Source organism: Passer montanus, unplaced genomic scaffold (assembly GCF_014805655.1).
Source record: "Passer montanus isolate IOZ18808 unplaced genomic scaffold, ASM1480565v1 scaffold8, whole genome shotgun sequence".
Lineage (NCBI taxonomy): Eukaryota > Metazoa > Chordata > Aves > Passeriformes > Passeridae > Passer > Passer montanus.
In genome coordinates, this window is record NW_024373256.1 from 10,371,768 (window position 1) to 10,399,115 (window position 27,348).

The 27,348-nt window shown below is 41.9% G+C and overlaps 1 protein-coding gene across 1 annotated transcript; it reads left to right on the forward strand.

The window, feature by feature from the left end:
- Positions 1–417: 417 nt before the first annotated feature.
- EMP2 (epithelial membrane protein 2) lies at positions 418–22,618 on the forward strand. The gene is made up of 5 exons (XM_039732322.1): positions 418–748; positions 14,554–14,665; positions 16,787–16,880; positions 18,475–18,621; positions 19,179–22,618. Exons 2-5 carry the CDS (start codon positions 14,588–14,590, stop codon positions 19,361–19,363), a joined length of 504 nt encoding a protein of 167 aa, XP_039588256.1. The 5' UTR covers positions 418–748; positions 14,554–14,587; the 3' UTR covers positions 19,364–22,618.
- Positions 22,619–27,348: the final 4,730 nt, after the last annotated feature.

Consider the following 27,348-nt stretch of genomic DNA (forward strand, 5'->3'; position numbering starts at 1 on the left):
GGCTCGAGCGCGGCCGGCGGGAAATGGCGCCCGCCCGGCCCCCTCCCGAGACGGGCTCCCCGCCGCAGCTGGCCCCGGCCGCTTTGGGACTCGCGGCTGCTTTCCCCGCTATGGCTCCCCTGAGAGGGCTCCGCCCTGTCCCTCCCGGGAAAAGCCCAGCTACCAGCGGGTAGCAGCCGCCCGTCCGTGCCCGCGGTGATGGGTGGCACCGCCGCCCCTCGCTGTGCGCGGCTCTGAGGGACGGGTCCCGCCGCCTCCCGCACTCGGTGCGGAGCCGTCACTCCTCCGGGAGGCTCAGCCCTGACGGAGGCTGGGGGCCGCCCGGGGAGCGGGCCGAGCGCCCGGCCGCTGGCATCCCGTGCGCCCGCCCTGTCCGAGGGCCGGCGGGGGCAGCGCTGCGGGGACCGGCCCCGGCCGCGGGGGACGGCGGGCCGAGCGCCCCCGGGGAGGGCCGGGCGGCGGCGCGCCTGGATGCCCGCCCGCCGCCGAGTGGGAACGGGCGGGGAAAGTTTCTCCTGTGCGCGCCCCGTCCGTCCATCCGTCCCTCCCTCCGCGCCCGCACACTCTCGCAGACACACACGCGCTCACACCCCTCTCCCGCCGCCAGCGGCCGGGGGGCACTTTTGAAAGCCCTTCTGGTTCCACACCCAGCCGCCGCTGACATCATTCCCGCAGGAGGGCGGGCGGAGGCACCGCCGCCGCCGCCAGACGGTCGCAGCCCCGGAGAGCTGCCCGCCGGCCCGCGCCCGTGAGTAGCCTCGGCCGGGCGGGGGGCGCGGGGGGAGCGGGGCGGCGGCGGGGGGCGCGGGCAGCTGCGGCGGCCAGGGGAGGAGAAACCCGTCAGAAACGGGGAAAAACTTAAAAGCACGCGTTTGTTTACTACGAAGCATATTTCGTTTGGGCGGCTGCGGTGCTGCGCCGTCGCTGGGCCGGCCGGAGAGAGCGGTGCCGGTCCCGTGGAGCCCCGGCCTCGCTCCTTCGCCCCGGGAGCGGGACGGGGCGGGCCGGGCCGAGGGGCGCCTCGCCAGTGAGGCCGGGCCGGGCCAAGCCCGCAGAAAGTTCGCGTTCTTCACGGGATAGTTTCTTTCTGTTCTTTTCTGTAATGAACTCTCAGCGGAGTTCGCGTGTGTTGCAGTAACGTTGTAGCAGCTCTTGGCAGCTCTCCCCCCGACAGTGGAAAGAAAATACACTTAGATGTAATTCAGTGCAGATTTCGGTTTATGAAGTTTTGGCCAGCATTAGTTTTTCTGCTCGAGTCAAGCTACAGTTTCACTCCCGGGTGGTTTTTATCTATAGGTAATGCCGCACTTACATCGGGGATGTTGTGTGCCACATGCTGGACAGGCGGCTCTCGGTGTCGTGGGTTGTTTGCAATATTGAGTATTGAATATGAGAGGTCAGCTCCTTGTTTGGACATTTCTGTGAAGAACAGTACACTGCTATCTGTTCCTTAGCAGGCTTATCCACGACTTGTTTTTACCTACAGCATGCTGCCATCAAGAAACCTGAAGTTCTGCCTCTCTTTTAATTTATTGATGGGAATACTTTGTTCACATAGTGCAGGAAGGTCTTTTTTTTTCCTCCTCACAGCAGTTGGGAATAGTATGTAAATGACCAGTAATTATTGCTGTAGAGCATTTTAGTAGTAACCTCTGACTTGATACAGGGCTGTGAAGAAACCGACTAAATAGATGTGAAATACACACAGGATTTTTTGGCATTTTCTTTAGGAACTTTGGAAGTAAACAGCTATGGTTGGCTCATCATCAGAAAAACAAAATGTAGCTCTTTCTCTTCATTTACTTGCAGACTCTGTATATACAGTGCTGGTGTGTTAGCTATATAAAATAAGCCTTCTTGCCTGCCTGAGCAGATGTTTTTTCTATCAAATAAAAATAGTTTATAGTGACTCCTTCATCCAGACCTCCTCTCGGACGTTGAAGGCTTTGCTGTCCAGGTAGTTCAGGAAAGAGCTGCGAGGCTGGGCTGCTGGGACTGAGGTGCCAGGTGGCTGCAGGTGTGGGCAGGCAGGAATCCACACAAATGGTGGGGGACTATTGGGCATGAGTTTCACTGGGGGGAGAAATGGGAAATGCAGTTTGCTGCAGAGCCCAGCAACATTTTTGTAATAGAGTGTGTGACAAATGCCATTCTAAGGAATGCAGCTGGGGTACAGGTACTTGCCACAGCTGGTGAAATCAAAGTAGGAGTGGAAACAAAGGCATGTGGTAAACTTGGCCACCAGAAGCTGATATGACTTCATTCAGCATAAGTTTTAAGGACTTCACCTTTGCTTCAAAGACATTGAAAGAAGGAACTCTTGCTGTTCTCTGAACCTCTGTGAACTTGCAGAGTTGAGTTAGGAAATAGACTGTTGGGATACCTGAGGGAAGATTCATCCTCCATGCTGAATAAAGATGTGTACAGATTGTATCACGCCAGCTGCGTGGCTGACAGGGATGTTACCCGGTAGCTGTCTGCCCAGCTAGGAATCCAGGAATTGCTCTGCCAATAGCTATCAACATTAACTGGAGCTGAAATTTAGCAGTACCATGAAGACTCTTCATGGTGATCAGCTTCTTGTTAGTATGCTCATTTGGGAAGAAAAATGGTGTGTTAATGTAATTTCAAATAAAAACAACATCCAATCAGTAGACAAGACACTACTGGTGTTGTATTCTGTGTTTGTGGTCTGGAAAGACTTCTATCGTAAACATACAAACAGTGTTGATTATGCTGTGGATTTGCCAGTGAGGAAAACAGTTTTATTTGGTTACACAGATTTAAAACCTTGTTAATAAAGGAAGTTGTTCAACAGACTGAGCAGGTCAAGACTGAAGGCTGCTGCAACATTATTATTGTAGACAAAGATTCTGTCTCAGTTCATAGATGCTGGAGTTATTGTTGCTGGCCAACATTGTTTAGAAGAAATGAACATCTCTATCTTACACCCACTTTCAGTTAATGCACTTGACCCCTCTTCATTTATTAGCATCTCCTGCCTCATGTCTTTCTTTTACTTCTATTATTATGGCTTTTATTTTGCTGTCTTGTTTGTCTCAAGGTTGTTTCCCATCTCAGGTTTGACATTCCTTCAGTGATTAGAAGAATGTTGTACTGATGAGTCCCATATGGGTATTTAGAGAAGCAAGACCTTCTTCTACTTTTGCTAAGTATATTAGGTGTAGGCTGTCTCCTTTCATAATGCTGTTTCCCTGTCATTTAAAAATGAGATCAGTGGCAGCACAAGGAGACTCTTCCCTTTTCACTTGAATATATTTTGATTTTCCACTGGCACTTCACATTCGATTTGCGTCTTGAACATCATGTAAGTCATGACATCCCCACATAAATCAGGACAAGAATGTATTTAATTAAAGAGATAAGTAGGTCTCTGGGGACAAGGTCTTTTATACTGCTAGCTGGCAGATGTACTTTCCAGATCCTCCTCCATGTTCCTGTTGGAAGAAGACCCAGCAGAATGAGGCACTGTGTTATACAGGAACTAATAAGAAAGAGATTTACTCTGAAGTGAAACAAACACTGTATGTAAAATCCATGCGATACTTCAGCACAGCCAAATTTGAAAGTAGAAAGGAATGCACAGCTTTTATTGAAATCACATTGGTCTCAGAGGGAATGCAGGGGGAACATCAGCACAGCACTCAGGAATTCCATTCATGGAGCTCTTCAGTGTTTGTTAGGGTTTGCTTGTTTTTTGGATGCTCAAAGCAAACCATGATCTTTGCAGTGGAGTTTCAGTTTTTGCTGTTTTTTTGTTAAAAACTTTACTTTTTTAGAAAGTAGATAATTTCATAAAATATATATCAAAATGTCAGGTGATGCTTATGACTTCATTAGGAAGATAAGCATCATAATTATTAGAAAATACATCTTGCTGGGTGAGACTCAAGAGAAAGCCTGATGGTCTGAATTCATCCATCAAAGGAATTATTATTTCTCCACTGAATGGGGAAAATGTAATTACACCTTTTTATTTTGCTGGTGAAGTTTCATGGGCAGGTTTAATGACGGTATGTGCATGCCAGGTGAAGCCTCATAATTTGGGTGTGACCTTAAAATACAACCCTCTGGCTGTGTAGAGATCTTCACAGGAGTCTGTAGGTGGGGCAGAAAGTGGACTGACTCAAATACCCCTTAGAGATGGCTATAGGATATATATTTATGGTTTGCTTCACTGATTGTTAAACACCGTGCTATGTTTGGAATTGCATGGGCCACAAACAGCCGAGGTGGGCAGTAGGAACACTCCCTCAGCTGTCTGATGCAGGTGTTTAGTGTCCTGAAATAGATCAAAATTCTGGCCTTTTTCCAGACAGAAGGAGACCTTCCAAAGGCTGTGGATGTCTCTGCTGAGGTGCCTGTGCTGCCAGGTGGGCTCTGCACACTCACCTGTTCTCCAGGGCTGGCACTGCTCAGCCCACTGAAGAGCAAACCCGCTCTTTAGTTCAAAAGCAGAAACAAACCCAAGTCCGGAGCCTGCAGAACAGTCTGTGTACAGCTGAAGGGCTCTGGCTGAGCCTGCCCGTCCGTCAGGGTGCTTGGTGTGCCTTACCTGGCACTGTGCTGTGCAGTGACCCAGGCACTGTCCAGCCTGGCCAAGGTGCAGCTGCAGGGTAGGGCAGAGTGACCCAGGGCTGAGGGGACTGGGCTGTTCCCACAGAGCAGCCAGTGTAGAGGAGCTGTGCACTGAGTGTGCTCAAACAAGGCATAGAAATCCTTCTACTTGGATTTGTAGAGTCCACATGGCAACTTTAATTGCACTGATTACAAATTATGGTGTAAAAATTGCATTCTGGAGGTAGGCAGAGTATTCAGTGTAATCCTGTGCTACAGTGTTGCTGTCAAACAAAGTAGTAGTTGTGGAGATTTTAAGCTTTTTGTTTTATAACCAACTGTTGTACCACCAATAGAAATGTGTTTTCACACTCTTGATAGATGATGTGTAAACTCTGAAATAACTAAAACCAAAATTTCTCAACAGAGAGCAAGTCAAAGCCAAATCAAAACAAGCAGTTTGAAAATTTTACAACAGTGAATGCAACACATTTAATTGCTAGCAATTTCCACAGAGCATCTGCCAAAGTTAAAACAATATCAGCTTTTATTTCTACGGAATTAAATGCATTGTTTTGAATCTGGAAAGACAGACCTTTTCTGCCTTTGTTTGTTGGTTAATTAGGTGGAACATCATAAATCACTCGAGCTGTTCTGTTGTATCTGGAATAATCTCTGGATAAGCAGCAGTCTGTAGTCAGTAGAGCCCAGGGTCTGAGGTTTGCTCAGAACTGTTAATTTGTAGTCAATGCTGCAGGTGTGCTTTTTTTTTTTTTACTCTTTGCATTGACTGAGGACACATTTTATCTGTCAACCTGATATAAAGGTCTGGTATTTTACTTGGTCTGTCACTTCCTGCCCTGCCAAGGTATTGAACAGAGACACCCTAGACACCGAAATGTGTCCACACAGTGACTGAGCAGGGGTGAGGCCAGGCCACACCTCAGTTCAGCTGTTTGTTTCAGGAGCAGGTTCCCAGGAGGGTTCCAGTAGCTTACTGGAACAGCCCCGTGTCATTGTCCCAGCTCCATGGAGCCGCTGCTGCCCCGAGCCACAGGCAGGGCTGTGCTAGCAGGCTGCAAAGGACTCTGTGCTTCCTGACCCCTGCTCTGGGGGGCTGCCAGGCAGTGGTGGCCCTTAGGTCACCCTCAGACAAGGGGCACAGGCCGTGCTCACTCTTGGAAGCTTTGCTGCACACCCGAGAAACAAAAGGTCCCTCAAGCTGGCTGTGCCAGCACAGTGTCACTGCGCTGCCCAACAGCCTTGGAGCCTGGCAGGGGATTCAGCTGAGTGCCAAGGGCACGGGTGTCATGCAGAAAGCCTGTTGTGAAATGCACAGAGACCTCAGTGAAGTTGCTGAGAGGCTTCACAGGAGAGCAGAGCTGCAGGGTCCCCTCAGGACAGTGGGTCTGTCGCCCCGCTAGCACAGTCCCTGCGTCCCGGAAATCCTTTTGTGGAGCTCTCTTTTATCTATGCTGTGGTGGTTGGAAGGCTGTTCCAGAATATGACAGCTCTAAGAGCTGTAATTTACATCCTAAATGTGCTCACACCTGATTTATAGCCATATATTTTCATCTCTAAGTGAAACAGTTCTTTTTCCTTCCATGTGTTTGCCTTTACCTGCAAGCAAGTATATCCCTGTTCTGTCTTGATCTTTGAAAACAAGCAACTGAGAATGAGAGGTTCTTGTCTTGTTAAGCTTAGGAAAAAACAAGCTTTAAGTACTTTTAGACAAGCTTGATTGTTAAGAAGGTCTTAACGTACACCCCAGCTTTGTTTACATTGAAGTGGTATCTAGTGCACAACAAGCAAACTAGCTGAGCAGAGAGCATGCATTGAACACCTGAAATGATGCGTGCTTTCTTTAATTTTCTAAGAATACTGTTAAGCTCTACCCATACATACTTAAGTTACAAACATTTTATAACATGTTTTGCACATGCCTTTGTGAAAGCTGACAGAATACTTTTATGTTTTGCAAGAAACCAGAAACTGCAATACACAAGCAGTTACTCCTTTCAAATTACTGTTGGGTTTTCTCAAACAATATGTGTCCTTTGAGAAATCCCTTGAACCACGGGGTGTCTTTGATTAAAGACTGTTTTGTTAACATTTGCCAAAGGCATATGATGCTCAGCATAAACTGAAGGTGGAAGAGTGGATGACTATGATGGGAATCAGAGATTAATTGCAACCCTTTTAGGTGTTATTTAGTAATATGTCAGCCTACCTTAAACCACTGTGGGAAATGTGGGGATTAGATACAGATATAGAACATCTTAAATATGAGACTATTATTGTCTAGTATAAAAGTACAGTTAACAACAAAAAGTGCTTTCGGGAAACAGAAGAATGTGTAGAAGATTTACTTTTGAGGGTGGTGTGATTTGTGCTGCTGGAGGAGGAAAAACATTCTCTTTCTGCTGACTGCACAAAACCCTCTAAAAAGCAGTTTTGAGAAGATGAAGTCTTAAAGACTTGTATTCAAATACATCTGTCTGTGTAGGCAGCTGACTTCTGTACCTCCTAAATTGTCTTCTCAGCATATAGTGGCTAGTAATGTCTCTTCCACATTTTGCTGGAGTATTTGAATACATCTATCTTGAAGTTTTTAAGCTTCGGGCTATTTTTTAGGATTTTCAGGTAAGCTGAAAATGAGTCACAAGGCTCATTTTCCTGGTAAGTGACACTTCCCCACCCCACAACAGGACATTGTGTCCCTGTGTTCCCATAGGTCCTGCTGGTTTTCTTCTGCTGAGTCTGCCCACAAAGGCTTCATGGCAGAGTGACTTTCCTCTGCAGTGCACACAGCAGGGCCATAGTGAAAGGAGTGGTAGGGCAAGTCTAAACCCAGTCCAAACTTGTTTGCAAATAAATGACTGACAGAGTTACAGAAGTGGCAGCAATGCTGGCATCCCTAGGTCAAAATTTTATTAAAAGCATTCCTAAGAAATTAGAAACATCTGCTTCTTTTGGTCTCCATACTCAAAGCTAGCATTTTGAATTTTTGCTGCAATTGGCTTCTTGGTTTTGTTTGGAAACGTATGGAACAGCAGGGTTAGAATTTCCTAGACTTTGGAGTTCTGGCTTGGTAGCATAGATCTAATGAGGAGGACAGGGTGAGAAGGGAGGAAGTCTGGAGATGATCTGCCAGACCCACCTGTAATCACAGTCTCTTTCACTTTTGGTAACTGGTGGGCTTTCTGAAGAGGAGACCAGATTTAGTGTTTATGAAGTTGATTGAGAAAGAGCTGAAAGGGTGCTTGAGCACACACAGGTGATAGGGAGGTCAGGCACACAAGATTCTTCACTCTAAGTCTGCTTTGGCTCTGGCAGTCCCACCAGTGCCAGCAGGATGGACAGACATCCAAACACCATGAAAACAAAAGGTTTTATTAAGCTATAAGTGTACATTTGTATTAGTTGTGATGCACACAAAGAGCAGACCTCGGGGCTTTGGTTGCAAGGCACGATTTTCTGAAAGAAAATGGAAAAAAACAAGGTCATACTGTGTCTTGTGAGTTTCTCTCCAAGCCCCTGTATTTCACTATCAAAACACAACAAGCTGACTGCTGTAATTGTGCTGGAGGTTGCTGGGTCTTAACACAGCCTGCTGCAAAGGCACCAATAAATCTAGATCTGATAGGATGATACCACTTCATTTTCTGCCTTTGTGTTAAAAAAGCCATACATGTTGTCATTCAAATGGAGCTCTAGGAAAGAGCATGGATTAATTTTTTGCTGTATTGATTTTTTTTTTTGCCTTTGTACAGTGGTTGGGTGCAGCGAACTTTGATTCATTTCCTTCTGATTTCCTTGCTTTGTGAGGAAGGACTTAGAAAAGCAGGTGGAAGTGTAAGTGAAAAGCTCTCTTCCTTCCACATAAAATAGGTAGCACAAAGAGCTGTGGCTTGAGTGTGTTCTCAGTTAAGCAAACAAAAAGAGCTGATGGTCTCTGTGCCATCTAGGGGCTCACAGGACACGTAGCCCTCTTGATTCCAAAGCCAGCATGAAGCAGGGACTTGAAATGTTATTTCATGTAGAGCACACATTGTTCTTCATGCTTAGCTTTGCACCAGGAAGAAACTGGATGGGAGCCCATGTGCTTTGTACTTTGCATTTCCCTCCTGGGTCCCCATTCAGTATTGTAGAGGTGTAGTCAGAGCCATCCAGCACTTCTTGGAGGTCTCCATGCTGGCTGCAGAGACTGGTTGAAGGAGGATATTCAATTTCTGTATTGACTGTTAGCTGAGTAACACCTGAGCATGAAAACAGGTCACAATTTGAATGTGCACTTGAAGAGAGTTGGTGTTCCCAACAGTTAAATTAACTCAGACAGAAGAAATAAAGAAACTGGAGTAAGTTGTTTCAACTGGTGTAATTATTCTCTTGGTATTACATTTCCTGATTTTCTCGTCCTTTATGTTGTTTGATATTTAGGCATTAGAGGATTGTTGAAATCCTCAAAGCTCTTGCTGGCTTGGGAGAAAGTCTGCTGTCTGAACTTCACTTTTGGTTCCAGTTCTGAGAATCATACAAGAAAAACAGAACACTTCATACTTGATAAAAGAAAAAAAAAAAGAAGAAAATTAACAGTATCAGTCTGTTCTTCACAAACCAGGGAAATTTTGTGCAAGTTTAGAGACAATGGTACAGGCAAAATGTGAGCCAGCTTCTGAGTTCTCTGTCATGAGACACCATGAGATGTGGCACAAGAACTCTGAGCAAAACATGTAAATGCAAACAACTTATGATGCATCACAAGATGACAGATTTCTCATGCTACAAGTATACAGATATTTTTCATCTAAATTCACATTTTCAGACTTAATTATAGCACTGAGGGGGAGAAGAATTGATAATCAAGGTTTGCTTTGGTTCAGTTTTACACCAGTGACCTCAAGAAAGTTCAGCTGAACTGAATGCTTATTGATGGCCCAAAGACCTGCTGTTCTTGTTGCAATGAAACATCTCAGAGCAGAGAGCTGCAGGTATGGTAACTTGTTTAGCAGGATCCTCTGCCCCTTGTTTTGGGTGTGTCTTTTCAGCACACAAAATGTGGGTGTTGAGAGTCTGCTCACCCCCAGCCTCGGTCTGTGCAGAGCAGGAGCTATTCTGCAGAGATTTCATCGTGCTTGTAAGGGTATGAACCAGGACTGTCTGTGTGGAAGATTTCTCAGACATTGGCTCAGATGAAGATGATAAAAACCCCAGACTTGATTTTAGGGAGTGAGGGCAGCAGCCAGTGTTGGGGGGGTGAGCTTCAGCCTTTCCAATGCAAATGAGCCCAGGATAAACACACTGCACTAAGCATTGCTGGTTGCAAAAATTGAGTATGCACAAACATGAGAAACAGCCTGGCAGCAGAGGCGAACTGCATGGGAGGAAAGCAAAGCATTTGTTGTGGAGATGACATCTGGGTTGGAAAGTAATGATAAAACTTCTGCTAAGAGCTGTCAAAGACTAGTTTCATTTTTGCTTGCTTGCTGTACTAAACAGCAGAAAAAACTTAAATAGTCATGTTTCTTTATGCTGATGGACATTAAAGATAAACTTTATCCTGGAGATAAACTGAGGCTTTTCTGCAGGGGATGTGTTTTTGTGAGTGATATGACATAGGGAGACAATCCAGTTTTGAAACACTACAGTTCAGAAATGTTGGAAACCCTGGCCTAGATACCTTACTTTACTGTGCAATTCTGTGATGGTTGGAGTGTCTTATCCTGTATAAACATACTTGTCTCTGCATGTCCAAGAGATTACAGCAGAGGCCCTTCTTAGCCACTTCTTCTAAAGCTCATCAGGCTCTCTGCCATGGCAAGTGCAAGCTACTGCTTCCAAAAGTCTACATTACTGAAGAGATTCAAGAGAAGTGTGACTGCTGCATTTATCCTCCCCATGCAAAATGGAGTAGCACTGGAGCATTACTTCTGCACTAATTGGAAAAAAAAAGCATTGTTGTTCTAACTGGCCTTCTGTTTTATTGTGTTTTGTGTAAGTATTCTGTGACTTAACAGCATTTGTGGGAAACTTATTACCACAGCAAATCTGGATGTGTTCAGTGGGATTCCTGTAACTTAGTCTTTCTAGATCCAGTGGCAGTCTGCACTTGTAGCTCAGCAGTATCTGTCCACATCTGCCTTACACCAGACCTTATGAAGTGGTATTAAATGCTGAGGCTTGCACTTGAAGGAATTCATGTGGACATCCAATGTCATCCTTACTGGAACCCCCAAATCTGTTTTTAATGGCACATGTGATGAGCTAAGTCAAATATTATGTTCTTTTTTGTCAGAGCTTTGCTGGAGATTAGTACAGGGAGGTTCCTGAAATAGCTACAGATTGACAGGAGAGCTGGGCTGGAAGGAGCCTCTGGAGGTCTCTAGTGCAAACTCTGGCTCCAAGCAGGGGGTTAGATCAGGACATTCTGGGCCTTGCTTCAGTCAAGTCAGGAAGATGTCCAAGAATGGAGATCCCACAGCCTCATGGGCCCTGTTCCAGTACTTAATCATGCTCATTGAATGTAATTAATACTTTTTTCACAATTGGAATATTCCTTGTTGCAACTTGTAACTGTTGCCTGTAGTCTTTTCATCGTGTACTTCTGAGAAGGGTGGCTCCATCATTGTAAGTGTAGTGTGTCCAAAAAGCTTTTCTCATATATTTGTGTGTGTGTAAAAACTACTAAAAGAATTCAAGCCACTTTGGGGAATGATGGACAGTATCTGTTGCATCATCCCAGCCTTCATCCATGCCTAAAGGCAGTGTACTTTAAATTCATGAACACCCTGACCTGAGAGCATGGTATGTTTCAACTGCAGATGAGAGAAGGTGAAAAATCACTCTGCCCAGGAAGCAGTTCATGGTAAATAAGAAAAAGAGTACAGCTAGTGTGCAGAATAGGATGATACCAAAGTGTTTGGTTAGTAATACATCAGTAACATAAGAATTCTGAGCATTAATGCAAACAGTGCTCTGTAACCGTGTCCTTCCCTTGCTCGCAGGGAGAGGAAAGGAGCTGCTAGGAGAGGTTCCCAGGCAGACTGTCCTCAGAGGCTGGGGAAGGAATGTGGAAGAATCTTGAGTCTGCACTGTAAGGTTTTGAATTCCAGCAGTGAATAAGAATTCTGAGCGTTAATGCAAACAGTGCTCGGTAACCGTGTCCTTCCCTTGCTCGAGGGAGAGGAAAGGAGCTGCTAGGAGAGGTTCCCAGGCAGACTGTCCTCAGAGGCTGGGGAAGGAATGTGGAAGAATCTTGAGTCTGCACTGTAAGGTTTTGAATTCCAGCAGTGTGTGGAGTGGAGGAGGACTAGCAGTTCTTTCTGGTAGATGAAATCCAGAATTTCTGCCTAGAGAGGGATGCAGATTCTGCAGTACCATCTGCAATGTTGCTGGCTGCATCTTGGAAGAGGGGAGCTGCTCTTTGCTTCCTGCCCACAAATCACAGAGAGTTTCTCTGGAAAACCCTACTCCCTTCATTATTCCTTGTGCAAGCTGGGGTGAACCACAGAAACTCCTGCGTCTCCATGGGAAGGGAAAGTTTGTAGGAGTGATTGAGGTCTGTGCACTTCTGGGATCCTGCTCAGGCATGACAGATTGGATAACCAGTTCTTGTCTTTTCCTGGTATTAATTACTTGGAAATGGTCTGTCTCCTTCTTTTCCCCCAGTGTATTTAATTCCTGTCTCCATGTGTCATTGTTTAGCACTGTGTGCACAGAAGTTGTAGCAGCTTGTGCAGGGAGCAGCTGCCAGCAAGGCAGGAGGGGGAATCTGAAGATGGTTGTTATGAAGGGTCTTCAAAAAGAAACATCAGACCCATCAGACCTTTCTTACTGTCTTTTTTTTTTTTTTGAGATAAAACAAAAATCTCTTTCATTTAATCTTGGCTTTATTTGGGTAAAACAAAAAATATCTTCTCACCAGCCATACCTGTTTATCTGTCCTGTCTGAAACACTTCTCTTTATGGCTGAAAACAGTAAAACAAAACCATTCACTTGATTAAAGATAAAGTGGGCTCTTCTGTGCTGGCAAGTCTTGCTTTTGCAAGATTGGTTTTAATTAGGTTACGTTTTTTGGTTTCTCTTACTTTATGTTGCTTCATGTAATAAGATGAAGATGTATTGTTATTCTTAAAATAATACCGAGTACAATGTGGTTCTCTCTCCTTATATGGGAGATGATTGTTGCATTATTGAATGCTTAGATACCATCTGTGCAAGAAATGAACCTCAGAAAAAAACAGCCACAAGACAAGAGGGTGCTGTGCAAAGACTGGTATATATCACAATGAAAATATTTTGATGTGGTATTATACAAACCCACAAAATATCTTATTTTCCTTTCTTCTTCCTTTCATTCAAGCAAGGCTTGATAGGGAACCATGAATGACATTTTTAGAAGTGGAACTGGATTCAAAGGACCTTGAGTCATACAGTAGATCACCTCATTGGAGGCAATTCCCACTTTCTGTTCTTCCTTGTGGCTGGGAAGGCAGAGTTTAACAGAGAATACACACTAGAGTAGCTGCTTTTCCTATTTTAGGGTTTGACTTGGCTTTCCCATTCATTAGATATGGATACAAGGCTGTCCCCGTATTTTTCAAAAAAGCACTTCAATGCTATTTGCCTTTGAGCTTGTTACAATTCTGTACTGCAGTGGAGATGGAGAGGATTATTCTGGAACTCCTGGTCTCTATTCACTCAGTTACTATGCTGTCAATTATCTTTTTGTTAAAGTTTTGCGGAGTAGTTATTATTTGCCCTGATGCGAGTGCCAGTGGAGCTGCTTTAAAAATGCTGTCAGAGTAGTCCTTTTCTTTGGTGAAATTATTCATGTGGTTCATAATTCCAGTAAATGGCAGTAGGAGAGAGGGATTAGACATGAAAAAAAAATAATGGAAGTATTAAAATTCATAACTGCCCTTTCTTCTGAATATTTACTGTGTATGTGAGTGGCATCATTTGACATCATAGAATGTGTCCAAAGCAAGGAAAGGGAGAAATATGCATTAATGTACTGATGAGTGACAACATGCAGATGATGTACAGAGTGGTGCACCTTAACTGCAAAGATCTGCAAGGCTGCAGATTCCTTACAGCATATATTAATTGGCAAGAATTTCTGGCCAAGGAGAAATAGATATGTCAAGCAATTACATTTTTCTGTGTATTAGTAGCAGTAGTTTTCCCTAACCTATTTGTTATGTGCCCACAGATTTCCTGGGGATTCCAGTTAAATACGGGTTCTGATTCTCTTGTATATAAGAACATATTTTTTTTCATGTGAGATGTGACATTGTAATAGGTGGGTTAAATAAGGTATGAAGGTAATAGGTAGCCTACAGAGTAGTAAGTGACTGAACATAAAATAGCTAACCGGATTATTATGTAATTAATGGGTTTATTCAGCCCTACCAGTGGGAGCAACACATTGAAGAGAATGGTAGTCCTTAGTCATTATTCAATGGATAAAACTTACAACTCTATGAACAAAGGGCGTGAGGCCTAAGGTACAACACAGGTGTTACTAAATCTAGGAGGTAGTTCTTGATGCACTTCATTTTGTTCTACAAGCATCCTTTTGAAATCTGGTTCTTCCTTCTTTAGAGGGATGGTTGGAGTCACTGCAGTCAGTGGAAATACTATCATCACTGCACATGAGGCTGTAATTTGAAATGCACTTCTCTAAAAGCTGTGTGAAGGAGTTTTCCATCCTTGCACACAGAATGAAACGTCTTTCTGTGTTTATTCACTGCAGCCATCATGCTGGAAGGTTGCAAAATGCAGCTTTTGGCTTCACTTCAAGTTGTGATTCACTTTAACATCCGTGATGCCAGTTAAGTATCTGCAGAGATAGAAGATGTGCTGTGGACTCCAGCTGCATCTGATGTTACGGTCTCTAACAGCACCAGAGCTGCAGGTTGATCCACTGACAGCTCTTAAAGATTGTTCGTGTACTTTCTTATGTTCAACAGATTTATCTCAGCCTAAAGCCTCCCCAGAGCAAAGATGCTGATTCTCCTGGCCTTCATTATCGTGTTTCACATAACCTCAGCAGCACTGCTGTTCATCTCAACTATCGACAATGTAAGTGTCCTTTCTTCTCCGTGTCTCTCAAACACACTGGGATTTCTTTACTTCATAAAAACTGAGATTTTCTTCTCTAGTCTTCAACTTGTTTACTGAGAGAACCTCAGTTTGTTAGGCACACTGGTGTCCTAAGACCTTTCTGTAACAGAAATGCCTTGGATATGCACGTTGCTGCTGGATAAGGCTGTCCATGGCATCATGTTGTCACCTCAAGGCAGCAGATCCCCTCCCCTGGGAGAGACTTGGCCAGGGAGGATATTTACAGGGTGGAGCCCTGGGATTTGATTGAGTTGGACATAAAGCAGGGAGGAGGAGAAAATCCACTGTCCTTTTGTGTCAAACATGAAGTCAAACAGCTGGTGATTAATGTGTGGGGATAATTTCAGTCAAAGTGTGCTCTGCCTCACAAGTGTTTGTCCAAGATGCCCAGTTAAATAATGAGAAATACCATGAATGTATCTCTGTCCATTAAGTTGAGGTAGCTTCAGCACAAAGCTTTAGAATATTTTCTGTTGCATTGTTTTCAAATTTCCATTTTATTTTTGTGATCAAAAAGAATTTACCCTCCAGTATTTATATCTAGCTTTTAATGAAGTTCTCCATTTTCCAAAACAGCCCACTATCCTGATCAGAAGTCTGTGTACTGGAATCTGTCTATGAGGTCTGATGTATGTACAGGTTTTGATATTAAAAACTCTGCTGCTGAAAGTACTGTTTAGTGAAGACCATGCTGCAAGTGAAATTATGTGTTACCTACAACTGTTTATTGCAGAAGTGTACAAACTCAGGTGTTATATTTTAGTCAGCTGGTTGATTGTTCCATGGAAGTAGGTCATTATTCAAGCACTGGAGCAGGTTGTCTTACCCTGCTCCTTTGAATATTTAGAAAGCAAAGACAGTGGGCAAAGCAATCTAATCTTATTTCAAATCTGCTACATACAACCCAATTTACTGCAGAAATAAAAGCCTATGAACTCTGCTTTGTGTCATTAGCTACCTTTGAACATTTAAAAACTTAAACCATACAACCATCTTCTATTAGATTTTATATTATGTATCTATATTATATAGAGCTCAGAGCTGATAAATAACACATTGAACTTGGACTGTAAAATACAAATGAATGACATTCTGAGAAAGTAATTATTTTTCTTAAAACAGTGTTCTGTTTATCCATATACCTACTATCATAATATGTTATAGTTTTAACTGCAGTATTGTTTGCAAAGCTGCACAGTAAGCTCTGAGGTTTTTGGAATGTCTATTTAAGCAGCAGATCCTACCAGGAATCGTATTTAAAAGTCGTATTTTGTGCAGCTCTAGTCAAAACAAAGGCCTGGGTAGCTATTGGAATGGGAATGGGTTTCCTGAGGAAATGCCACTTGTGGAGTGCTTGTCATTTTCCAGCTACTGTAAAAATCTGCTCAGATGCTGCAGTACCATTTTGCCTTGAATGTTAAAACCTGAAAATAGAAATAGCACAGGAGGATCTTAATTTGTCAGGCATTACCAGACAGATGCATAGTGTACCTCAGCACAGCTGCATGGCATGGAGATGAATCACTTCAGTGGCAGGAGCCCCACAGGAGGATCTTAATTTGTCAGCCATTACCAGACAGATGCCATAGTGTACCTCAGCACAGCTGCATTGCATGGAGATGAATCACTTCAGTGGCAGGAGCCAGAGCATCTATAAATGCCTTCTGTTTCACAGGTGATGCTATTTCCTGCAAATTAGCAAATGCTGTGCCTTCAGAGAGGTGTGCATCCTAAACAGGGTCTGGGTGAACAAAGCACATCTTGTCTAGGTGTCTCAAGGAGTGAGTAATCACTGACTATACAAAATTTCTGCCCAAACAGTGGAAATCCCTTGTGCTTTGGGATGTTTAAGATGCCCTTACCTACTTCACAGAGGTCTGAAATGAGAATGATGTGTGGATAATTATATACCCTTTATTCTGAAATGCCATGACATCTCACATTTAATTTGAGTGGTTAAGTATCAAAAATAAAGAGAAAATTGTTACAGTTGAGGTGTCTAATCAGTAGACACTTGGACAACAAAGGAGTTTTGTTTGTTTTTTCTCCCTGTAAGAGCCATTTACTTTTATTTTGCAGGCCTGGTGGGTGGGAGATAACTTTTCTGCAGATGTGTGGAGAGTGTGTACCACGAATAGGAGCACCTGTATGGCTATCACTGATGAGTTCAATGGTGAGTTTCATTTGAGTGGTTAAGTATCAAAAATAAACAGAAAATTGTTACAGTTGAGGTATCTAATCAGTAGACACTTGGACAACGAAGTTTTGTTTGTTTTTTCTCCCTGTAAGAGCCATTTACTTTTATTTTGCAGGCCTGGTGGGTGGGAGATAACTTTTCTGCAGATGTGTGGAGAGTGTGTACCACGAATAGGAGCACCTGTATGGCTATCACTGATGAGTTCAATGGTGAGTGTCTCTCCATGCCTGTGTCTGTTGTTCCTTCAGCAGATCTGGTGAAATTGCTATGAGATTTACAGGGGTAGTTTTATAGTTCTTGAAAAAACTGCATGTCCTAACTAGGCAGGTCTTCTAAAAACTTTAATACTGGTTTTTCATTTTGGAAAGGCAACTGTTCTAACAGTTTCTGTGAGAGGAAAGCAGAAAGCTCTGTCATGTGCACTTAGGAGACAGTGCAAGAGAGTAAACACAAACTACCAACAATGACTGCTAACAAGTTCTTAAAATATTAGATAAAAACAATGAAGTCATCTGAAGTGATAGAATTTGCCTCAGAATTTAACTTGCAGAGAAGAACCTAAAAATACTGACTGTGTACAAGAATGGGGGGAAAAGTGGAAGAAAACACGAGCTGGAGCTTTCACAAGGAAGTCTTAATAGACAGCCTAGCGTAATATCTTGCTTTACAAAAATTGAAAGTATTCTCAAATATTTTGTTTATTTCTCGACTTTCAGTCTGTGTGTACGTTCAAAAGGTAAATAATTTGAAGAACCATGTACCCATGAAGTAATTTTGTTTCCCTAGCATCAGGTTGGTTTAGAGTCTGTAATGGGCAGTGAGCTGATGCACTCCACACAGGGTATTTCAGCTAACCTGGATTTAAGGCTTTGCATTTGTTCTCTGTATTACTGTGTGTCCACTGCAGTCAGGTGCCCACCCTGGCGAGGTGAGGGGTGCCTGAGGTGTGTCTGCTGCTCCCAGAGCTCCTGCCTGCAGCGTGGCTGTGCTGGAGGAGAGGGGCCATGGGAGCTCAGCCCTGTGGCCCAGCCTGGCTACAGAGGCTGCAGTTTTACACAGAGCAGCTGCACGTGGTTAAAAAGGTCTTGGTTGCTTTAGCTCCCACTTACAGGGACGTAATGGACAGGATGAGAAACCTGAATGAGAGGAATCTCTAGTGCCAAGGGTGGACATCATGTCTGGTTACACCTTCCTCAACAGAGCTGTCTCCAGCTCTGGTAGGAGGCTGGGGTCTGCATTTGGAAGCTGTTTGGGACAGCTGGCAGTTTCACTGTGCTCCAAGGACATTGATGGCAGCAGAGGGTGGCGTGTGGCAGAAGAAGTCTCTTCAGTGTTTTCACTCGGTTTGATGAGAAGGTTTTAGAGGTCTTTAAGCCACTGGCTGTATTAATACCATGGAAGCAGAGGAGAATCAGCCTCTGCAATGCACACACACACACAGCACAACACACAACTGCTTTGCTGCACCTGCTGAACTCCTGCTTAAGGAACATGGCTCTGCCCCTTTACGCCTTGCAGGAGAAGGCAAAGAGAGAAATTATTTTTAATCAAGGCTGCTTTATTTTTGCAGAGTATCAATCAATTCAGGCTGTTCAGGCCACCATGATCCTGTCTACGATTTTCTGCTGTGTGGCATTTCTGGTTTTCATTCTTCAACTCTTCCGTCTAAAGCAAGGAGAAAGATTCGTGTTAACCTCTGTTATCCAGCTCCTGTCATGTGAGTGATTTTTCAATCCTTTTGACTTTAATGATATTTTTATGAAAGTAGGAAAGCAGGAAAAGCTGCATGAACTCTGTAGTGCTCTTGAGGCTATAGCTTATCCTTCATAATTGTTTAAATAGGGAACTGCACCATTCTGTGATGTATAGACAGTTAAAACATGGATGTCATCACTGCTCAGGATAAAGTAATTTAAACTTTGAAGGGAAAGAATTTGAGATGCTGAACTTCTTGAACATACTAAATAACTTTCTAATTGTTACAGGCAAGCACTCACTTCTCTTTTTTGTCAGTCTTAAAAATTACCCAGATGTTCAGAATAGTTTTCTGTTCACTGCAAATGACATAGATACACAACAGCACTTCCAATTTAAAGCCTGCCAAATAAACTGAAAATATGTCTTGAAATGCTTCCAGTTTAGTTTGAGGATGGAAAATGAGCATCTGCAAAGAAAGGACATTGGTGGAAGCAGCTGACAGAAGAGACAGTGAATAGATGTGTGTACTGATAATGTTTTAAGATGCTGACCTTTATTATTTTCTTCCTCCTGCAGGTCTTTGTGTTATGATTGCAGCTTCCATTTACACAGACAGGCATGAAGAACTGCACCAGAGCCGTGGATATGTAATGGAAGTTTCCAAAGGCCAATATGGCTATTCCTTTGTCTTAGCCTGGATTGCCTTTGCCTTTACCCTGATCAGTGGAGTGATGTACTTAGTATTAAGGAAGCGTAAATAAATGTCAGCACCTAGTTATTTCTGTCACTGCAGTACAAAACCAAATTCCAGTAACCATTTTGTATATAATCATTTACATGGTTTTGTAGTAAAGGTATTGTTTCTCTAAAAATGTACTGTGTTCTTGATATGAAACAGAATTAAAAAAAAAAAAAAGGCAGGTGAAATGAAATGTCTGGCACCTCCAGGTCAGGGGTCAGAGCAAGACAAAGCCAAGTTGTTTCTTTTACATATTTCATCATCATAAATGGTTTTCCTTTATTAGACATTAACAGTTTGTCCTGGCCTCTAGTAGATTACAAAAGAAGCCCATACAAATTAATTTGTAAGCAATATACTAACTGTATTCCTGGACCAGATATCCCTTTGAAATATGTTCAATAGAAGGGTGTGTAAAAAAACGAGGCCCAGAAGACAATGAAAAAGTGAACAATTCTGAAGCCCAAAGCTTCACTCAGAGCGTCTGCCCTGGCACAGGACCAGTGTTCTGCTCTTTGTAATGTGCAGTAAGTGTCATCAAGTTTTTATTAAAACCACTTGCTTTACAAAAGTAAACAAGCCCTTTTTGTACTCCAGCAAATGTTTCTCTTGATTGTGTTTCACATTTAATTTAAGCACACAGAGCCTTTGGTGGGAGCACTTATCAGCCAATTCCCTGCTGAGCCTGGGCCCAGCACAGCTGGGGCAGTGAGGAGCTCCCCAGCCCCGTCCTGCATCCCTTCAGCTTAGCCTTGGGCAGCCTTCCTGGGAGGGAGAAGAGGGAAACAGAAAAGCAGTGCTGGACCTACATCTGCAGATTTCTAAGCAGACTAGTGATCAAGCAATGCCAAATTTAGGTTTTTACAGCCTAACTCAAATTGTTTATTACACTGGGCTTTTATTATGTAGTGATTTCATGGTTAATGTGTCCTGCACAAAAGCATTCCCTGAGTCTGCCCATTAGGAAATTGGCCTTTAAAAAATTCATTTTAAATTCCTTTGTGGATTTTACTGGAACTAAACACTGCTACTAAACCAATCAGAGTGCAATTGCTATACTTATGAATTCCAGGATAGGTTTCAAGATAAAATGACTTGGTGGTTTTTATTTTTCAGTAATTTTGGGAGCTAAATCTTTTCTCTAATACCAGGCTTAACTGCTCAACAGTGTAATACTGGATTTGGCTGATGGTGATTTTGGAGATCAGTGTGGAGAATGAATGAAGTGGCCTGTTCTGATTAGTCACAACTTTGATGCTTAAGTACAGATTTGACTTTTGAAAAGCTCTAACAGTTTATTTGTTTACTTCATATTCACTACAGCTGGCCCAATACAGAGGCAGTAAAAAGGTAAATAGGTTTTGAATGCGGTATTACACAAAGAAGAACAAGTTCAGTATCATAAGGAAGTGTAGCTCTAATGAAGTTAATAATTACTACATTAGACATCAGATAATGAAATTTTATCTGAATTCTTCAGATTTATCCTTGATTTATCAGAAAGTAGAAGTCCAGGTGCATAGCTTTTTAGGAACTGTCTCCAGCATGAGTGACAGATCATGTAGTTCCGTCTTCATTTCTTCAACATCCTGTAATGCTTTGGCATGTGCTGCTTGTCTTTTGGGAGCAAAGAAATCCCAATAAGACTGTTAAAAAATTAGGATGAGCAAGCAGGACATCACAGTAAAAGTAATAATAATAGTTAAAAACCCACATCAGTTTGAAGAAAACGGATTCTCCCCAGTCTAGCATCATGCTAGTATTTTGTCAGTTTTTTTTCCTTTTAGTGGGAGTGCTCTGAATTTCAAGAATTATTACCCTACTTTTTAAAAAAGTGTTTCTATAATTTGCTGAATACATTTCAGGTTCAAAACCTGAGTTTTTGCTAACAAGCAGATTTTGTCTTAAATAAATAGATGCAGGTTTAAGGATGAAAGTAGATAGACTGTTAGCTAGGCATTTTGCTACATTTACTAAAACATGAAACAATAAGGGAAATTTTTAAGCAAATATGGATTAAAGCTCTAATATCTAGACGACAGTCATGAGGAATTCTAAGTTAAGCTTTTGTGCCACTGACTTGCAGAGATGCTTCCGTTTCTTGCCTTGATAATGATTTTGTAGAGCAAATATTTAAAATAAAGATGTAGATATATATCTGAACACAGTTTAATTCCACAGTAAAAGCTCTGTCCCTTTAATAAAGTGAAAAGCACACACATAACAAATACTCTGATGCACAGCACCTCCACTTGTGTACAAGCACCAGCATGTGCATGATGCCACACAGAAGAGATGGGAATGTTCTGCACAAGTGAACAAATCAGTCTGAACTAGAGTTGGAGCAGGACAAACATATTTTAGGGTTTTTTTTCTACCTTATATGCCTTTAAAATATACCATTTTCTATACTCTATATATTCTGAAAATGTACATGAAAATAAAGTTAAAACAAATTCTTGTACTGTATTAGCAAACTCAATACATTAGCAGTCTGACCTTGTGTTTAAGCTTGGGATATATTTACATGATGTTGGATGAGAAATAGTTGAGTTTTTGTGTGAACAGGTAAAATTAAATTCTTCCTGCCTGTAGTAGAACCAGAAGCTGATTATTTCGTCCTTTGTTGAAAGGGTAAGCAGAGAAAAAAATTAGTGTGTTGAACTTTTAAGTGTATGGTGTCAAGAGAACATCTTGAGTAATGCAAGGTCCACTGATGCTCTGAGGAGTTATTACCTATAAGGGTTTTTTTTAAATGTTCCATAATTTGCAGAAACAGTCATATATTTTAAGATGAGGTTCAGTGTATGTGCAAATAATGTGAGAAACAAGCCAGTGACTTCTGTATCTGCTCCGGTCCAAGCTTTGATTGTGCAAATCACACAGCACACTTGGGTTTGTACAGATCCATTCAAAACACTCCCCCAACTTCACATAAATAATTTCCAAAAACCCCATGAAACTTCTCCTTTGTAATCATAATGAATAAAAGGAAAAAGTTCCAATTATTAAAATATTCACTATCAGCCATGAAACTACCTTTATGCTTTTCACCCAGCAAGTAAACATCTGCAGCACAGGAAACAATCTTGAAAAAACAATCTATAATATTTATGTCAAGATAATTTGTTTTTTAAAATGTTTGTTTTTACTTATGTATTCTGTTCAGAACAAGAGATGGGCATTACTTTGCTATACTGTATCTTTGAAAAGTATTGTAGGTGATAGAATCTGTGCTGCTTAGTCATTAACTAGTTTTTTACCCCAGCTACATCAACAATTAATTTTATGTGGTTCTTAATGTGTTCAAATAATGGAGGGACTGCTTGACTTGTTCTGTTCTTATCTTCAGCATGATGGAAGTTTGTGCCATTTAGCTAAACAGACCAAAGAAAAGAATTCTTCCTGTAATTTCTAAAGACAGGAATAAAATGAGCCACTACCTTTCCAAACACTAAAGACAGCTAAGAATCCTAAAATTTAAATAAAATAATGACATTGAAAATTTTATTTTTTATTTCCATTTCTTTTATATGTGCAATAATCCCCTCTGAAGTAATAAGATGAAAGAAAATGAAATGCGGAAGTAGAGTTTTAAAATAGTTTTAAAAAGAAGACTTCTGTTTTCAAGGCTGTAGAATCAAGCTTACAGAATTAATGGAGTAACATGACAGATTGTAACAGTAAGAAACATGAAGTTAATACTGTCTGTTAATAATGCTTTGACATGAAACTCACTGCAAGTGTCTGGTACTTACCAGCAGTAGCAGACACTTGGTAAGGTACTCTGACTGTCCTAAAGGGTTTTTTAAGCAGTTATAGATTGCATTATCACCAAATGGTCTAAAACATCCAAATGGATCTTCCCATTGACAAAGTAAAGATCGACAAAGTAACTGTTTTGGAGATGATAACCTGTGATAAACAGCGAGGCACTGGAAGTGGCAAAGCCTTTATTTGCCTGTTTTCTTCCAGACTGAAGCAGAATTACTACAAAAGTTTAATGGAACAGACGCAGGTGATAACTGCATAGGGAAGAACATTTGGATCAGTTTCTGTAAGAGTCCATGACCCTTGGATTTTGTCATGAGCCTCTTTTAGTTTTGAGATTCTGAGAAGGGTCTTTGAACCCTTCAGGAAGCACAGCACAAAGATGTGGATACCTTGGCAAGATGTGGATACCTGGAGGCACACTGGCTATTGCCTGACAGTCTAGGCACTGGGACAAAACCAGTTGGTAGTGCACCAACAAAAATAAACTACTCACACTACTTTATAGTCATAACTTCATTTAAACCTAGAAATCTTCATTCAAATCTGTAAGCTGAATTGCTGCTGTCTGTACAGTTTCCAGACTAAGAGCACTGGCCCAGACTGCCTGATATTCATGAATTCATGTTCAGCATCTTGTTCACCTTTGGTTTCTGTCCAAAGGGTTGGGTTTGCCCAAGGTAAAAAACCCTCCTGACACACTGGCAGTAGGAACTTAGCATCACCTGTGCCATCAAAAGGAGGGCTGAGGAAATTCCCGTTGCATTCAGAGGGTATTCATTTATCTTGGATCACTACTGCACTAACTGAATTTCTAAGTGTTCTTTTTAATCCTTCCATAAAAATTAGCCAAAATGTCCAAAAGCTGTGCATGAACTTAGTTACTCAGTTTTAAGACAGGTTTACATTGCACAGATGAGTAAAACTGCAGGTGCCTTAATGGAAATTAAACTGCTGTAATAAATGTCAGCAAGTATGAAACAATGCCAGTGATACCCAAACTACATCATATGGTGCAGGCTTGGTGTGTTTTACTGCTGTTGCTTAAGAAGAAAGCTTTTGTTCCATTTCTCTTCAAAAACCTGCAAAAGTGAAACTTTCTAACAAAGCTTGTGCTGCTGCCATAAATGCTAAAGTTCAAAAAACTTCATTTAAATCAAGCAGGCAAATGTTGTTATAAAGGAAGGGGTAGGAATATAATGTGTGCACTGATTCACTGACTCAATTTTCTTAGTATATTATCAGCAAGAAGTAAAAAATATGCCATTTTGAGAGGTTTTTAAAGTATTACTTTAGACATTTTTGTTTTCTTTTTAGCACAAAAATCTTAGGTTTAATTTATCAGTATTGAAGACTGAAATATGCTTTGGAAATTAAAACCCTAATAGCTCTTGGGGTAAAAGTTTAAATCCTTTTGTCAAATAATGTTTTTACACATTTTTAGGCCTGACAGATTTGGAGGGGGAGGGAGGAAAAGGAAGGATAAGACAAAGTAGAGGATAAAGATGATAAAAGATGGCTGGAAAAGGTTTTGGGGCTCGGGGTTTCTATGTGTTTATTTCTGACCTGGCCTTCCTCACTTGCTTCTGTAGAAAAATGTTTTACTGTCCCAATCCCGTTCCAATGGAGCCTCCTGGTGGCCAAAGAGGAGCCTTCGGCAAAGCCCAGCTTGTCACTGTTCCTTTCCCTTGGCAAACTCTTAAAAAAGCTGAACTTTCCATCCTCTCCTGAACATCCTGCAGTGTGCACAGTTTAAAAAGTGGCTCAGCTTTAACCGTGGAAGGTGCAATTCTATTTACAGTGTAAAATTGCGTGTACTTTTCCTCAGTGGCCATTAAGCAATATTATTTAAATGGGTGTTTTGAAGAATGTTTTAAAAAAACAAACAGATTTTATAAGCATGTATCAGTAGAAGTTGGGTTGACTTCTCATCTTTGTGTGGTCTTTTGCTCGTCCCTGTCCTCTGGAGGGAGGTACCAGCACTTGTGTCTCAGTGTCCTGACCTGAGGTCAGACTTTGCTTCTGTCTCCCTTAGCGATTGAGTTCAGAGTAGTAGTGCAGTTTTTCAGGGAATGCCCTGATTATTTCAATTTTGTTCATGTAGGGTCAGTTCTTAAAGCACTGATTGCATATATATATATTAGATACCTTTCAAAGGAGAGGAAACCAGAAGCTCTGCTGCAAATGAACTTTGATGCCTGCTGAGACCATTGTGCTCTGAATGTGTCCCCAGGAGCTCTGGAGAGGTGACAGGAGTGCCTTGGGTTCTCACTGGAGGTCTCAGTTCTTAAAGCACTGATTGCATATCTATATTAGATACCTTTCAAAGGAGAGGAAACCAGAAGCTCTGCTGCAAATGAACTTTGATGCCTGCTGAGACCATTGTGCTCTGAATGTGTCCCCAGGAGCTCTGGAGAGGTGACAGGAGTGCCTTGGGTTCTCACTGGAGGTGCTTCATTCCCTGCTAGAGTGATCAGATCCCGGTATCTGGGCAGCATTTGCTGGGCCAGCTGTAGAAGAGCCAGAAAAGAAGGAATTTTGGTCCAGCACTCTGCCTGCTCCCCAGTGGCAGAAATTGGCTGGAAGGATGGGGTGTGCCAGTGGACTGAGCAGACTGAGCACCTCCAGGCTCTCTTCTTTTCTCCCAGAGCACTGAGGTGGTGTGTTTGTCCCACCGGCTGTACTCACTTCAGCAGAAGCTGCCAAAGTCTGTTGGGATAATGTTGTACTTTGGGAAGGTCACTTTTGCTTTTTGGTTCATCATATTTTAGCATAATGCTCCATCTTCTGGGCAAGAGGTGACATTTAACAGGCTTAGAATGTCTCATTAAACTATGAATCCTATTCAACATTTTATTAGAGCAATTTCTTTGCCACTCATCCACTTTGTCTTGCCTCCTTTCCTGCTATAGATTGGATTTTGAGTTTTTGAGTCTCATTAGCCAAACATTTTTTGTTTGCTCTTTTTTAGAGAGTTTTTTTTAAAACACCAGGGATTTTTTTTAAATTTTTTTAATATGACCTGTCTAGCCAAGAGTTTTAATGATTGCAGTTTAAAAAAGTGCCAGAGAGTTCTGAATTTGCATTAGTCAGGAAGCAGATGATTGTCAGTTTCCAGTCAGTTCAGAAAGTCACAATGTGAAAGAGGAAGCAAAAGCAAGCATAGCTAAAAATGTAGATGTAGGCTACCAGTTAATGAGTGAGTCAGTGCTACCCTTCTTAAAGGACCAAATTCCAAAGTTTTTACCAATTTTGTAGTGAAAATTTCAGCTCTGACCCCATTTTAAACCAAGGTCTGAAGTTGGGGTTAAAGTAATTTTTATGAAGCTAGAATGATCCTCAGAGGCCCCAACATCAGCTGTTCAGTCCAGAATTGACATATTTATAATGGTCTGCCCTGATCCATGGAGAAAAATAGAAACAATAACAAGATCAAATCCTAGCACATAAACTTGCTGGAAAGAACATTTTAAATAAAATTGAATGTATTTCCCAAATGTTACTGTAGTTCCCCTATGCTGAAAAAAGTTCCCGAAACAAAGAAAATTAATTTCCCAACAGTAGTCACAGACAGTTCTGAACATTTTCCAAATCCATATTAAAAATGTGGGAGATTGTGTGTGCTGGGCTTCACCTTTGTGTCAAACAATTGACAACTGTAATGACAAGCAGGTCATCAAGAATGTAATCAGCATCTACTCCATGCTGTTCTGTACATACACTTCTGTTCTCAAGCTGAGTATAACTCAAAAATTTGCTGAAGCGTGGTTCATCAGGCTGATAATTGGAGCGAAGTTCTGACCTGCTGTTGTGAAGAATCTGCAGGATAATTGGGATTCCATGGGTAGGTCCATCAGGTGGTGCAATTGCTGCATGGTCTGGATACAAGATTTTTCTTCAAAAGCTGGAAGCGGGGTGTGAAAGGAGTCATCTCTTATTTTACTGAGAAACAGCTCAAAAGGAATGTAAATAAAATGCATTTATTCTTTCATATGGGAAACGCTAGTTTTGAAACTATTTACAGCAAAAATGATTCCTAATAGTCATGAATGAACTAGCAGGTTCATTGGGCTGAAGTTTGTAATTGTCCAAAAGATTTTAAAACCCACAAAGCGATGTAAAATATTCTAAAGATCTAGAAAAAAACTTGTTTCTCTAAGCTAAAGGCAATAAAAAAACAGGGGGAAATAAAAGCCTTTTATGCAGGAAATCTGAGAACCTTTCTTCCCTTCAACT

Excerpts from the sequence above, each read along its gene's own strand:
- EMP2 (XM_039732322.1), top strand. The coding sequence starts at position 14,588 with ATGCTGATTCTCCTGGCCTTCATTATCGTGTTTCACATAACCTCAGCA. Across the intron at positions 14,666-16,786 it reads TCATCTCAACTATCGACAAT|GCCTGGTGGGTGGGAGATAA; the intron begins GTAAGTGTCCTT and ends TTTATTTTGCAG. Across the intron at positions 16,881-18,474 it reads TATCACTGATGAGTTCAATG|AGTATCAATCAATTCAGGCT; the intron begins GTGAGTTTCATT and ends TTATTTTTGCAG.